At 37.7% G+C, this 13556-nt stretch overlaps 1 protein-coding gene across 1 annotated transcript; it reads left to right on the top strand.

Moving 5' to 3' along the window:
• Nucleotides 1–479: 479 nt before the first annotated feature.
• Nucleotides 480–13404, top strand: LOC123878014 (proton-coupled amino acid transporter-like protein pathetic). The gene is made up of 9 exons (XM_045925036.1): nt 480–673; nt 3267–3415; nt 6622–6766; nt 8375–8505; nt 9296–9525; nt 10503–10700; nt 11157–11262; nt 11898–12114; nt 13190–13404. Exons 1-9 carry the CDS (start codon nt 653–655, stop codon nt 13382–13384), a joined length of 1392 nt encoding a protein of 463 aa, XP_045780992.1. The 5' UTR covers nt 480–652; the 3' UTR covers nt 13385–13404.
• Nucleotides 13405–13556: the final 152 nt, after the last annotated feature.

Below are 13556 nucleotides of genomic sequence, written 5' to 3'. Positions count from 1 at the left end.
TTAGGCGCTACGGTGGAACATACAGAATCTAATACAAACACACACACACATGCATAGACTACTAAAATCATAACCCTTTCTTTTGGCTTTGCTGTAGTCGGGTAAAAAGAATATGGTAAAGAAATTACAACTTTATCTCTACCACTGAAAATAACTAACCCGGTCCCGATCCCAGAGCTGAGCCCTTGACTGCACGATCTCACCTGGTGGTAAGTGATGATGCAGTCTAAGATGGTAGCAGACTAACTTGGAAGGGGTATCGCAGTTTTTAGGGTTCCGTACCTCAAAAGGAAAAACGGAACACTTATAGGATCACTTTGTTGTCTGTCTGTCTGTCTGTCCGCCCGTCCATTTTTAATTGGGCCGTGAAAAGCTAGCAGATAGACAGACAGGCACACTTTCGCATTTATAATATTAGTATGGATGGATAGTATGGATATGGATTGCTATAACTTTTCGCCTTGATTGTACATTTTCAAGGCTTTAGTCTGTCGCGAACTATCTTCATGATACGAATCTTGACTCGGAGGCAATGAGTCGCTTTTAGTGTTTATTTAATTTAGTTTTAGTGTTTAGTGCAGTTTTTAGGCTAAATTAAAAAGTATTAATTTTAAAATATTTAAACTAAGTATTTTATTTATTAAATATTGAAATGGAAATGAATTCAAATCATGTGAGTATTTTTTTATTTGTTTTTTTTTATGATTTAGTTTGCACGCTCGATGCATATTAATTAGCGTATTAAAAATAATGGAATAAGTTTTGCTTAGTAATTAAAACATTAAGGTAACGTTTTGTTTTTTTTTTTTACATTTAGCTTGAGAATACCTACCTGTTTAATTCCTACCTGTTTAATTCATACCTAATACATATATTGTACATATACATATTTTTAACAATTATGGAAATATTACGTTTTGCTTGTAACATAATTAAAATTTAATTAATTAGGTAATATTTCAATGTCTTTAAGAATTAATACCTATTCTATTTTTAACTTAATAGGTATTATGCACAGTTTTTAAATCAAAATGTTTAAAAAAAAGGAAGTCTACAAAAAATATTAGGTGCTTACCTATCCAAAATACGTTTTCGAAAATAATATATAATTAAATATACCTTCTGTTCTAATATAAAATCGTTCTTTAAGTTTGTTTTATCCAATTTATTTGATATTAGTCTAGAATCTAGATATTCTTACAGTTATATATTTAGATCTCAGTTGTGCAAATAAGATAACGAAAACTGCTTGCAGGTAAAGGTTGTCTGTGTTTAGTGCGTCAATTTTTTAGCAAGTAAGGTACAAATAATTATTCTTAAGGTCACATGAGTAGATATTGAGGTTACTAATATACGTAGTTAATAAATAAATAAATAAATCTTTATTAACTTATAAAAAGTAGTATTTCAAGCTATGGCGTAAGGCCCTGCCTTCTGAAGAACTGAAAACTGTGTTTCAAGAGGCAGTGTCTTCCCTTAAAATATTATATCAACAAACAAAATAACAACCACCAACCAAGTATCTATACCTACTATAATTTGGTAATTATTTTTCACACTAATATTATAAAGGCGAAAGTTTGTGTGTATATGTGTGTGTGTGTGTGTGTGTGTGTGTATGTTTGTTACTCCTTCACACAAAAACTACTTGACTGATTTGGCTGATAATTTGGAATGGAGATAGATAATATCTTGGATTAGCGCATAGGCTACTTTTACCCCGGAAAATCAAAGAGTTCCCACGGGATTTCGAAAAACCTAGATCCACGTAGCGAAGTCGCGGGCATCGGCTAGTATTTAATATAAAAAAGCGTGTGTGTTTTGTGTGGTGTATGTATATAGGTACAAAGAAATAGCATCCGCTGTTTTTAATTTTCCATTATCATCATCATTATCAATCCATCACCGGCTCACTACTGAGGACCGGTCTCCTTTCAGAATGGTACCACGCTGCTCTGGTATGGTTCTGGGAAGAGACCACCTGTCAAGTGTTGATTAACAGACTTCACATACCTTTGAGAATATAGCGAACTCTCAGGCATGCGGGTTTCCTCACGATGTTTTCCTTCAAATGCTTAAACGCAGATATCTAATTCCAAAGAATTAGACGTAGAGAAGAGAGGAGTGATCGAGGAGGTCAGGCCTCCTGAATTACCTTTGTCTGGAGCTCGCTACGAAGAAACTCCTCTTATTTGTTAAAGATTGATTCACAGCTAGCTTCTCCAAATGTTCGTAATGGCTCTAGGTCATATTTATCACGTTCCTATTAACTCTACATTAGAATCTAATCAGAACCATTTTATGATACCTAAGTTTTTTGCTATAGTTTTTCAAATTGAAAAATTAACCCTGATTTATATAACAACGTACTAAATTATTGTACTGCGTGAGCAGTTGACAACTGCCTTGGAGCAGTTTTAACTGCTTGGAGCAGTTGTAAATGCTTGGGGCAGTTGTAACTGCTCGAGCGTACATGTACGTCAATGAAAAGAAGATTGTAGACTTTCTCTATCGTCGCGGTGTTTGCTAAAGCCCGTATGTGGATTTCCTTGACTTTTTTATCCGATCATTCAATTTTGAATGCCACATGTATTGCCAAAACAGTTGTGTGGCGAGATTCCCACTGCATCTCGATTTGCTAAAACCTTAATTTATTTGTTTTTCATCGCAATAAAATCCTAATGATAATAATATTCAAACATCAGACACCACAATAAAATGCATATTATTACGTGTATGCCTGAACCTGTTTTACTCTTTATAAAAATGATAGTATGAGAAAGTGATGTACAACTAAAAAATATATTTTTATAAGTATTAGCCATGTTTATCATGACTAATATTCCCCTTTTCCCCTCCAACCAAGCGTAAAGCTTGATCTAGAAGTAATCTAAAGTCTAAACTAATGCACCGATTTTAATTTAGTTTTTTTTTTTTTGTTTGAAAGGTGGCTTTTGATCACAAGAGTGTTCTTAGCTATAATCCAAGAAAATCGGTTCAGCCGTTTGAAAGTTATCAGCTATTTTCTAGTTACTGTAACCTTCACTTGTCGGGGGTGTTATAAATTTTTAACTTACACTTGTTATACAAAAAGGTCATAAGTGCGACAGGTTTTTGATGCAATAGTTTCGCGGAATTGCTACTCGAATTCTGAGGCTGACCGTACCTAATCCAAATTTTCGGCAAGTGCAGATGCTGTGAAGTGGTCAGTCATGACTGTTTGAAACTGCCTGTATGCTCTCACAGAAACCGTCTTTCTTTTCTAGGTGAACACGACACAAAACCAGGTAGAATTCGACCCAGAGAACAAGCCACCTCCCCAACCACCACCAGAAGTTAGGAAGAGATTTGTGATACACGCAGAAAAAGACTCCTTCGACTTCGCCGCACATAGGCAAATTAAGAAGCCTACCAAGTAAATTTCACTTTTCTACCTATCTACCTCCTATAAAATGTTATTCACTAGATGATGCCCGCGACTTCGTCCGTGTGGATTCAGCTTTTTTTGAATCCAGTGATCCAGTGGGAACTCTTTGATTTTCCATAGAAATAGAGCACCTAAGATATGTATTTTAATCCTGTCTTAGTTAGGCCCCATCCCAAAAAGAGGGGTGTTATAAGTTTGACGTGTGTATCTGTGTGTCTGTGGTATCGTAGCTCCTAAACTAATGAACTGATTTTAATTTAGTTTTTTTTGTTTGAAAGGCGGCTTGATCGAGAGTGTTCTTAGCTATAGATAATCCAAGAAAATCGGTTCAGCCGTTTGAAAGTTATCAGCTCTTTTCTAGTTACTGTAACCTTCACTTGTCGGGGGTGTTATAAATTTTTAATTTACACTTGTTAGCTAAATACTACCTACTTACTTACAAACCAGGATAATTAAAAATTTAATAGGGTAGGTAAATATAAGGATAAAAATTAAAAAAATTTGACTGTGAATGTCATCCAAAGTATGTTTGCGAATAGTTTCCTGGAAATCTTGAGTAAAATGTTTAAGTATCTGCATAGGAACGGCATAACTTACGCTTCTTTAAAAAGAAAAGCACTTTTCTTTTACGCGGCAAAGAGAGAACTTAGTTGTCATAGGCTATTTAACACAGTTTAACAGGGCTCTTTCCGTCACTTACTCCATACATTCGTAGTTCCAATTTCATTTGAATATTAAGCAACCAAAGCCCATGAAATTTTGCAGGCATATTCTAAAAACTAATATCTGTGCCTGTGGTGTTTTAGATTTTTCTAAAAATACGTAGTTTTAAAATTACAGGGGCTCCAAGATTTGTATGTGAATTTTTAAGACCGCGTAACTTTGAAACCGAATATTTTATCGGAAATCTGGAAAACCACAGGCATAGATATTAGTTCCCGGAGCGTTTCTACAAAATTCCATTGAGTATGATTGGTTAGTATTCCAATGAGAGACGAACTACGTTTGTATGGAGCGAGTAACGGAGAGACCCCTCATAAGGCTCATAATAAAAAAAAATGGCATTGAGTTGTTTCATTGAACAAAACCCTGGAAAGTAGGTCTTGAGGAAAGAGTTCAATATCACATGTTTTTGAAACCTGTTTTTTTTTATAAATTTAAATAAATTAGGTATTCTATACACATTGAACTGTGTATCAGGTTTTTGGCACGTGCAAAACGGTATTTTCAATGTTATTTAAATCTATACAATGCTTAGGGCCAACGCATACAGACGGAATGTAGTGGCGGCGAGTCTTTTCAACCAACTTCGAAAAAAGGAGGAGGTGCTCAATTTGTCGGAATCTTTTTTTTTCAACCGACTGCGGCGAAGTCCTAAAAGAGGATTATGTGTTTGACCTGTGTGTATGTCCGTTACAATATCCGCTCGTAACTATTCAACGGATCAACCGATTTTGATAAATAATATGACATTAAATTCGTCTTGGTGGGCCAACAGATGGGTACCTACCCACTTAAATAAATTATTACTTGGTAGGTACTTAAACCCCGATTTGTTAGGTAGATATCAATTTTTCCTTTTCGGTGGACGTTTTGTAGGTCTACAGTGTTTTTTATACTCTGAGGTCAAAAAACAAAAATACTTGAACAAAGAAAAAACCAGTTATCTTTGAAGTTTGTATCTGAATTTCCTTATAGCTTTGCAAAATCCATAGAGCGTGCATTTAGTAAAATTGGGTTTTCCTTTTATAACTACCTACTACTAGAGGATGCCCGCGACTTCGTCCACGTGGATTTAGGTTTTTTAAGATCCCGTGGAATCTGTCTGATTTTCCGGGATAAAAAGTTGCCTATGTCAATAACAGGGACGCAAGCTACCTCGCCTCGGTACCAAGTTTCATACAAATCGGTTAAGCGGATGGGTTTTTGGGAATCTTCTATAACAAAATTCCTCAGTCAATTTTGGACTTGCCTTTACACAGGTTCAAAAAATCTATTAAAAATATGCTCTTGAGAAAAGCATATTATACTATCGAAGATTATGTAAATGATAAAAAAGCGTGGATTTGAACTTTGATTCGCTCCAGCAATGCGCAGGACTTCAATTGCTTTTATACATGGCATAATATTGTATATCAAATCTTTGAAAAGAGCAACCGCCGAGTTTCTTGCTGGTTCTTCTCGGTAGGAAAGGCATTCCGAACCAGTGGTAGATGCTTTTGACGATTCGAAAGAACTTGTAAAAGTCTAATTGAATAAAAACATTTTGAATTTGAATTTGAATTTGAATCCCGTGGGAACTCTTTGATTTTCCGGGATAAAAGTAGCCTATGTCCGTCCCCGGGATATAAGCTATCCCTGTACCAAATTTCGTAAGAAGTAAGAGAAAAGGTAGCAGACAGATAGACAGACACACTTTCGCATTTATAATTATTATTAGTATGGAAGTATGGATAAATGCAAAAGTGTGTAATGTTTGATGGTTTGTTGGTTTGTCATTCAATCACGTCGCAACGGATCGACATGATTTTTGGCATAGTTCTGAGACCTGAGAGCGATACAGGACTTTACATCTGGGAAAATTAATGAATTTCCTCGGAATTAAAAATAACTAAATCCAGACGAACGTAGTCGCGGGCATCAGCTATGGTATTTATAATTATTGTAAGTAGGCTAGCCACATTAGTAATTTACATCCAGACAGACGAACAGATAAACTAATCATTAGATTTTAATAGATACGTAAATTAAGATGAATAGCTTCGTCACATGAGTAGATAGGTATTTCGTCGTCCTCTTATAGGATACCTATAGGATTTACATTTTTGAACTGTAAATTATATTGTAGATAAGTGAACCAGAGAAAAAAGGAACCCTCATAGGATCTCCTCTTTTTCTGTCTGTCTGTATTGTCTGTCAAGACCCGTCAAGTAAATCAGGACCTGTAGGGTACTTCCCGTTGACTTACCATCATGAAAGGCATGTAGCAATGTCATCACAAGTAAAGGGAAAAAATCTGAAAAGCGTGAATTTGTGGTTATATCACAAATATAAAAAAAAAATCACTAAATCACATATAGATGGCTTCTTTGGATTGATTGGATATCTTGTATGACTGTACGGAACTTTCGTGTGCGATTCCAACTCGCACTTGGCCGGTTTTTTTTTTAAATTTTCTATCTTGTCTTTTCCAGTACCCTAGAATCTACAGGACACTTGATAAAAGGATGTCTGGGCGGAGGCATAATGGGCATCCATGAGGCTTACATGAAAAGTGGACTATGGACGTCATTGATTTTCACTGTTATCTTCGGATTCTACATCGCATATTGTGTACATGTGAGTTTACCTTATCAGTAATCATCAATCAGTACCTGCCTTCATAAAAATGAAGTTAGTTTCTTCATAGCGCACTCTTCAAAGTACTTATAACCAGAACGCTTTCTAAGGGCCTAGACAAAGTGACATTCTATTAACGATATCGCTAGTAGAAAAGTCCAAAAATGTGTTACCTGTAAGGTAGGTACCTTGTACAGAGTGCTCTAGGATAAAACTTCTCTTAGTTAGTTGAAGTACCAAACATATCATAATCCTGTAATCCCTGTGTTTACTTCCTGTTTACTTACTTGAAGTAGTAAATAATTGTAATACCTACCTACCAATTACTAAATACTTTGAAAACACTTGAACTGATTGTGTTAGTACTTAGTAGCGAAGACTAGCTAACTATGCAGGAAATAAATTATTTAGTACCAAACAGAGCATCCTCTATTCCTTCTCTCTCACGGTTACGGGTCGGCAATCCGACACCATCGGAGAGAGATCAGGTGCGAGAAATGATAGTTTTACGCGTTCTCCAAGGCGCGGAAATAACCACCAACTTTCTAACTCCAGGCTGCTTAGGGGCTTTTTCGCTTTATGTCCTGACCTTATTGCTGCCAGTGATGTTGTTATGCATGATTGCCACACCCAAGTATCTAGCACCTTTCTCTTTGATAGCCGATGTCTTCATTGGTACGCATGATTGAAGGACAAACCAAAAACAAGGGGTTTTTGCTGAGAATTTCTTGACAGACATCCCAATAACTTTTTGACCACATCTAGGACTCGAATCCAGCACCAGAACCTCGAATAGAGGCCAACATCTCTGCATGGAGCACAGAGGGCTGTCTTCATAGGTAGCTTATCTGCAACAACATGCTACATCAAAATCGGAAGAATATTTACGTGACTTCTCTAGTAGGAGTCGGGTTGTGTACACTTCTGACATTTAACGGAAACGTTTAAGTGCGGAAACCAGCCCAGAGAGAAGAAGAAGAAGAAGAAGAGGCCAACATCTTAACCACTAGAGATAGGCTATCACCGCTTTATTAGCACAAGATAAACTTGAAAACTAAAACCCAACTACGATCGTCTTAATAAACACTGAAATATTAGAGTAAAATTGTTTTTCTATCGCTTAGTATATTTTAATGTTGTTGAACACTTATATTCACGAGCTCAGAATGTTCTCCTCTTTCATTTGACATCCCATCCGATACGATAGCAAAAAAAAATTTTTTGGAGATCTCCACTTTTATTGATATAACATCCGTTAGGTTAATTTTTTTTCGTTTAAAATAATATAGCTTAAGTCACCCGGACCTTTACGACGAATCAATTGATACCTCATTCATCAAAATCGGCCCAGTAGTTTAGCCACTACGGTGGAACACACAGAATTTGGATACAAACACACACATATACATACATACATAGAGTGCTAAAATCATAACCCTTCCTTTTGGCTTTGCCGCAGTCGGGTAAAAAGTGGGATCAGCTAAACGCACAGAATTTGGATACAAACATATACATACATACATACATACATAGAGTGCTAAAATCATAAGTCATCACCCTTCCTTTTGGATTTGCCGCAGTCGGGTAAAAACAAGATTATTTTTCCAGATACTAATAAAATCAGCTCAAACCTTGTACAGGCGGCTACATATCACAGAGCTATCGTATCCAGATCTCGCAGAGGCTTCGCTTGAAGTGGGCCCCTTCCCTAGCTTAAGGAAATATAGTAAATGGTTCAGGTATGTACATACCTACAGTACAGTGCAGTGCAGTGCAGTGCAGTGCAGTGCAGTGCAGTGCAGTGCAGTGCAGTACAGTACAGTAGTACCTATAAGGTAGGTACCTGATACAACTTAGGATATCATTAGCACTGTGGTAAAATCTTTGAGAAAACACAGATTCAAATTCTAGAAAATTTCAAAAAAAAAAATTCTCATCGGCTTTGTCGATAGGGTCAATCCGCATTTTGGGCAGTGTGTCAGACCATGGTTAAACCAGACGTGGTTCAACTTTTGGAGCATAATATGACGATATACATATATTAACTAAACTGTGATAGCCTAGTGGTTAGAACGTCCGGCTCCTAATCGGAAGTAGGGGGTTCGATCCCGGGCACGCACCTCTTTACTTGATCCCGGGCAGGCACCTTTTACTTTTCAGTTATGTGCATTTTAACCAATTAAATATAACTTGCTTTAACGGTGAAGGAAAACATCGTGAGGAAACCTGCATGCCTGAGAGTTCTCCATGTATTTAAAGGTGTGTGAAGTCTGCCAATCCGCATTGGGCCAGCGTGGCTGACTATGGCCTAAACCCTTCTCCCTGAGAAGAGACCCGTACTCAGTAGTGGGCCGGCAATGGGTTGATCAAAAAAAAAATACGACAAGCATTTTAAATAATTTTATGACCATATTTTCAAACTAACCCAAACGACTAAACAAGCATCAATGCGTTATCAAAAATCGTTTAAAATACGTCGTAATAATATACCCACACATTCAATTAGTAAAGTAATTAATCATTCCATAGGTACGCAGTTGACGTAGTAATATGTATAGACCTCTTCGGCGCATGCTGCGTGTACCAGATAATAATCGCCAAGACAATCAAAGAGGTTGTTGAGGACACCCAGGAAGAAGGCGACCTTAACAGACTGAGGCTTTATGTCCTGACCTTATTGCTGCCAGTGATGTTGCTGTGCATGATTACCACGCTCAAGTATCTGGCACCTTTCTCTTTGATAGCCGATGTATTTATTGGTAAGTAATGGCCGATTCACACCAATTGCGTATGCAGCACGTACACGTGACTCGTGCGTAGTGACGCGCGTGAACCCGTAGACGTAACTGCACGCATTACGTCTACGTGAACGTTCACGCCCCGCAAGCGGTATGCCATGTTTCATACAGTTCCATACATTACAACGCAACGGTACGCGCTACGTCTAGGCTTACGCAACGCTTACGCAGCCTGTGTTTCTCTTTGATAGCCGATGTCTTCATTGGTAAGTTTTCTTCTAACTTCTCTCGCTTCCTCAAGTGTAAGTACCAAGGAGTAAATCATTGGTTTCCTTAGTCTTCTTCTAATCCTTTATCTCAAGCTATGTGGGGTCGGTCAACATGTATTTTCTTCCACTTACTTCTCATACGTCAACGCATTTTCCACCCCTTTTAGAATAGAATAGAATTAGTTTTATTAGTTGATCCAACACAACATAAAACACGAAAAGATAAATTACAAATAATGACGCCTTAAAATCTAATTACAAATAATTACACCTTAAAATCTAACTTAACAGTAATCTAACTTAAACAGTATAATATGCATATTATGTGTCGTGCCAACGAAAAGACATACCTACAATTTTACATACATATCCTCTTTCACGCAATCCCTCCACCTTTTCTTTGGTATTCCTCTCCTTCCTATTAGTTTCCTTACTATGGCTATAATAATAATCGGAAAGGTGTGCGAAGTCTTCCAATCCACACCCGGCCAGCGTAGTGAACTTTGGCCAAAACGTCTTCTGGCGATGGATTGATCATGATAATTTGACATGGTGTTTCGGATTTTCTCTTTACTTGTGCTATAAGTCATACCTACCAAATTGCCTGAGTCAACGGGAAGCACCCTATAAGGTTTTGGTTCCCTTGACGGGCTTGACAGACACGATGGACAGAAGGGTTTCTTTTTTCTCTGGAGATACGTAACCCTAAAAATCATTTTTTTTTTCTAGTAACCTGTGTGATAGCAACAGTGGTATATGGCCTACAATCTGCGCCGCCAATAAGCTCAGTGCCTGCTTGGAAAGACGCCATGGGGTTCTTCGAATTTTGCGGCATTGTCATCTTCAGTATGGAAGGAATCGGAGTATCGTTACCAATTGAAAACAATATGAAGGATCCTACGCAGTTCCCTAAAGTACTGAGTTATGGTGAGTTTTCTGTATAGTTCTGAAAAAAGCATTTTACACAATCGAAGATTATGCAGCATTGCGTGGGACCGTAATTACCTATTTTTAACCCCGACCCAAAAAGAGGGGTGTTATAAGTTTGACGTGTGTATCTGTCTGTGGCATCGTAGCTCCTAAACTAATGAACCGGTTTTAATTTAGTTTTTTTTTGTTTGAAAGGTGGCTTTGATGGAGAGTGTTCTTAGCTATAATCCAAGAAAATCGGTTCAGCTGTTTGAAAGTTATCAGCTCTTTTCTAGTTACTGTAACCTTCACTTGTCGGGGTTGTTATAAATTTTTAATTTTCACTTGTACATGGCATAATAATGTGTATCAAATCTTAGAAAAGAGCATCCGCCGAGTTTCTTCTCAAGTTTCTTTTATGATCACCGTGCTAAGGGGACCGTTTTCCCGTCACAATTCTTATTCTTGTTTCAGGTATGACTATAGTAGTACTATTTCTGATTCTGGTCGGATTTTTCGGTTATTGGGGCTTCGGAGAGCAATCGATATCACCCGTTACATTGAATTTCCCCAACGCAATGTAAGTACAATCAATCTCATCATCATCATCAGCCTGTGGACGTCCACTGCTGGACATATGCCTTCCCTATACAGCGCCACCACACCCGGTCCTCAGCCTTCCTCATCCAGCCACTTTCCGCCAGCCGCTTAATATCATCGGTCCATCGTGCTGGAGGGCGTCCCACACTACGTTTGCTTAAACGCGGTCTCTACTCAAGGACTTTCCGGCTCCAACGGCCATCGCCTCTACGATAAGCATGGCCTGCCCACTGCCACTTCAGCTTGCTAATAGTTTGGGCTATTCAATCAATCTTATTCTTTTGTGATTACACAAATTCACGGTTTTCGGATTTTTCCCTTTACTTGTGCTATAAGACCTACCTACCTTTCAAATTTCATGATTCTAGCTCAACGGAGATAGGTTTTGATTCCCTTGACGGATCTTGACGGATACGACAAACAGACAGACAGACAACGAAGTGATCTTATAAGGGTTCCTTTTTTCGCTGGAGTCACGAACCCAAAAACCGCGTTAAACTCGGTGAATAGTTTTGCGCTTGCTTCGCTCGCGGTTTAAAATTTTTCGTTTACTTACTGCTACAATATTTTTAAAGTATCTTTAAATACTTGCCTAATCGTGCTGTTATTTTTCAGATTTCCTACAATACTAAAATGCCTGATGGGTATAATGATTTTCATAACCTTTGCTCTCAACTTCTGGGCACCCTTCAACCTGGTATGGTATTACATGGCGAAGAAGCATGATACCAGCAACCATTGGATATGGGAGCGAGTGTACAGAGCCATATTCGTGGTGGTTATAACTGCAATCGCTATCGCTTTCCCTAATATTGGGAACTTGATGGGATTGGTAAGTTAAGACTTATTGTATATCAAATCTTTGAAAAGAGCAACCGCCGAGTTTCTTGCTGGTTCTTCTCGGTAGGAAAGGCATTCTGAACCAGTGGTAGATGCTTTTGACGATTCAAAAGAACTTGTAAAAGTCTAATTGAATAAAAATATTTTGTTTTTTTTTTTTTTGAATTTTGACTACCTTCAAATCGAACTATAAGTACGCGACAGGTTTAAATGGCAATCGAAGTGATGACCACTGATTTTTAGGGTTCCGTAATAAGAAAAAACGAAACCCTTATAAGACTTTGTTGTCTGTCTGTCTGTCCGTCCGTCTGTCGTGTCTGTCAAGAAAACCTATAGGGTATACTTCCCGTTGACCTAGAACCATGAAAGATAGGTAGGTAGGTCTTATAGCACAAATACAGGAATAAATCTGAAAACTGCCAATTTGTGGTCACATCATTTAAAAAAAAAATATGTTTCAATTTTCAAAGTAAGATAACTATACCAAGTGGGGTATCATTATGAAAGGATTTTACCCGTACATTCTAAACAGATTTTTATTTATTTTATGTATATGATAGTTTTTGATTTATCGTGGAAAATGTTAGAAAAAATGCCCGAGTACGGAACCCTCAGTGCGCGAGTCTGATTCGCACTTGGGCGGTTTTTATCATAGATATAAATCGTTACTATATATACTTAACAGGGCTCTCTCCGTCACTCGTTTCATACAATCGTAGTTCCAATTTCATTTGAATATTAAGCAACCAAAGTCCATGAAATTTTGCAGACATATTCTAGAAACTAATATCTGTGTCTGTGGTGTTTTAGATTTTTCTAAAATTATGTACCTAGTTTTAAAATTACAGGGGCTCAAAGATTTGTATGAAAACTTTTAAGACCGCGTAACTTTGAAACCGAATATTTTAACAGAAATCTGGAAAACCACAGACATAGATATTAGTTTCTAGAATATGTCTGCAAAATTTCATGGAATTTGGTTGCTTAATATTCAAATGAAATTGGAACTACGATTGTATGAAACGAGTGACGGAATTAGCCCTCTTAATTGTTTGGTTGTGTTTCAGCTGGGAGCTTTCTGCCTGTCCAACATGGGCTTCATATTCCCCGCTGTGATAGAGTTGCTGGTGATCTGGGAGAGCCCTGGCCTGGGCCGCGGGCGCTGGCGGCTGTGGAAGAACCTGCTCGTGATACTGGCGGGGGTACTGCTGTTCGTAGCCGGCACCTACTCCAACGTTAAAGGGCTCATAGTGAATTTGTGAATAAATGTACCTACTAAAGACTATAATGTCTTTCATTATCTTGGTCCTTCTAGCTAATTATGATGTATTTAAATATATTGCTATCTCTTTCCTAAATCTCCCCACGGAAAAGGATAGTAGTAGACTCAGACTCATTAGTCACTGGCTGCATTATTGTAAAATAATTCCAGAA

This window comes from Maniola jurtina, chromosome 25 (genome assembly GCF_905333055.1).
Source record: "Maniola jurtina chromosome 25, ilManJurt1.1, whole genome shotgun sequence".
In the NCBI taxonomy this organism is placed as follows: domain Eukaryota; kingdom Metazoa; phylum Arthropoda; class Insecta; order Lepidoptera; family Nymphalidae; genus Maniola; species Maniola jurtina.
The sequence above is the reverse complement of the archived record's forward strand: the minus strand, read 5'-3'. Positions and strand labels throughout refer to the sequence as shown.

Bases quoted from the DNA above. Each gene is read 5' to 3' on its own strand.
- LOC123878014 (XM_045925036.1), top strand. From the start codon at position 653: ATGGAAATGAATTCAAATCAT. The intron at 674-3,266 runs GTGAGTATTTTT...TTTCTTTTCTAG, and splicing joins TGGAAATGAATTCAAATCAT to GTGAACACGACACAAAACCA. The intron at 8,506-9,295 runs GTATGTACATAC...ATCATTCCATAG, and splicing joins AAATATAGTAAATGGTTCAG to GTACGCAGTTGACGTAGTAA.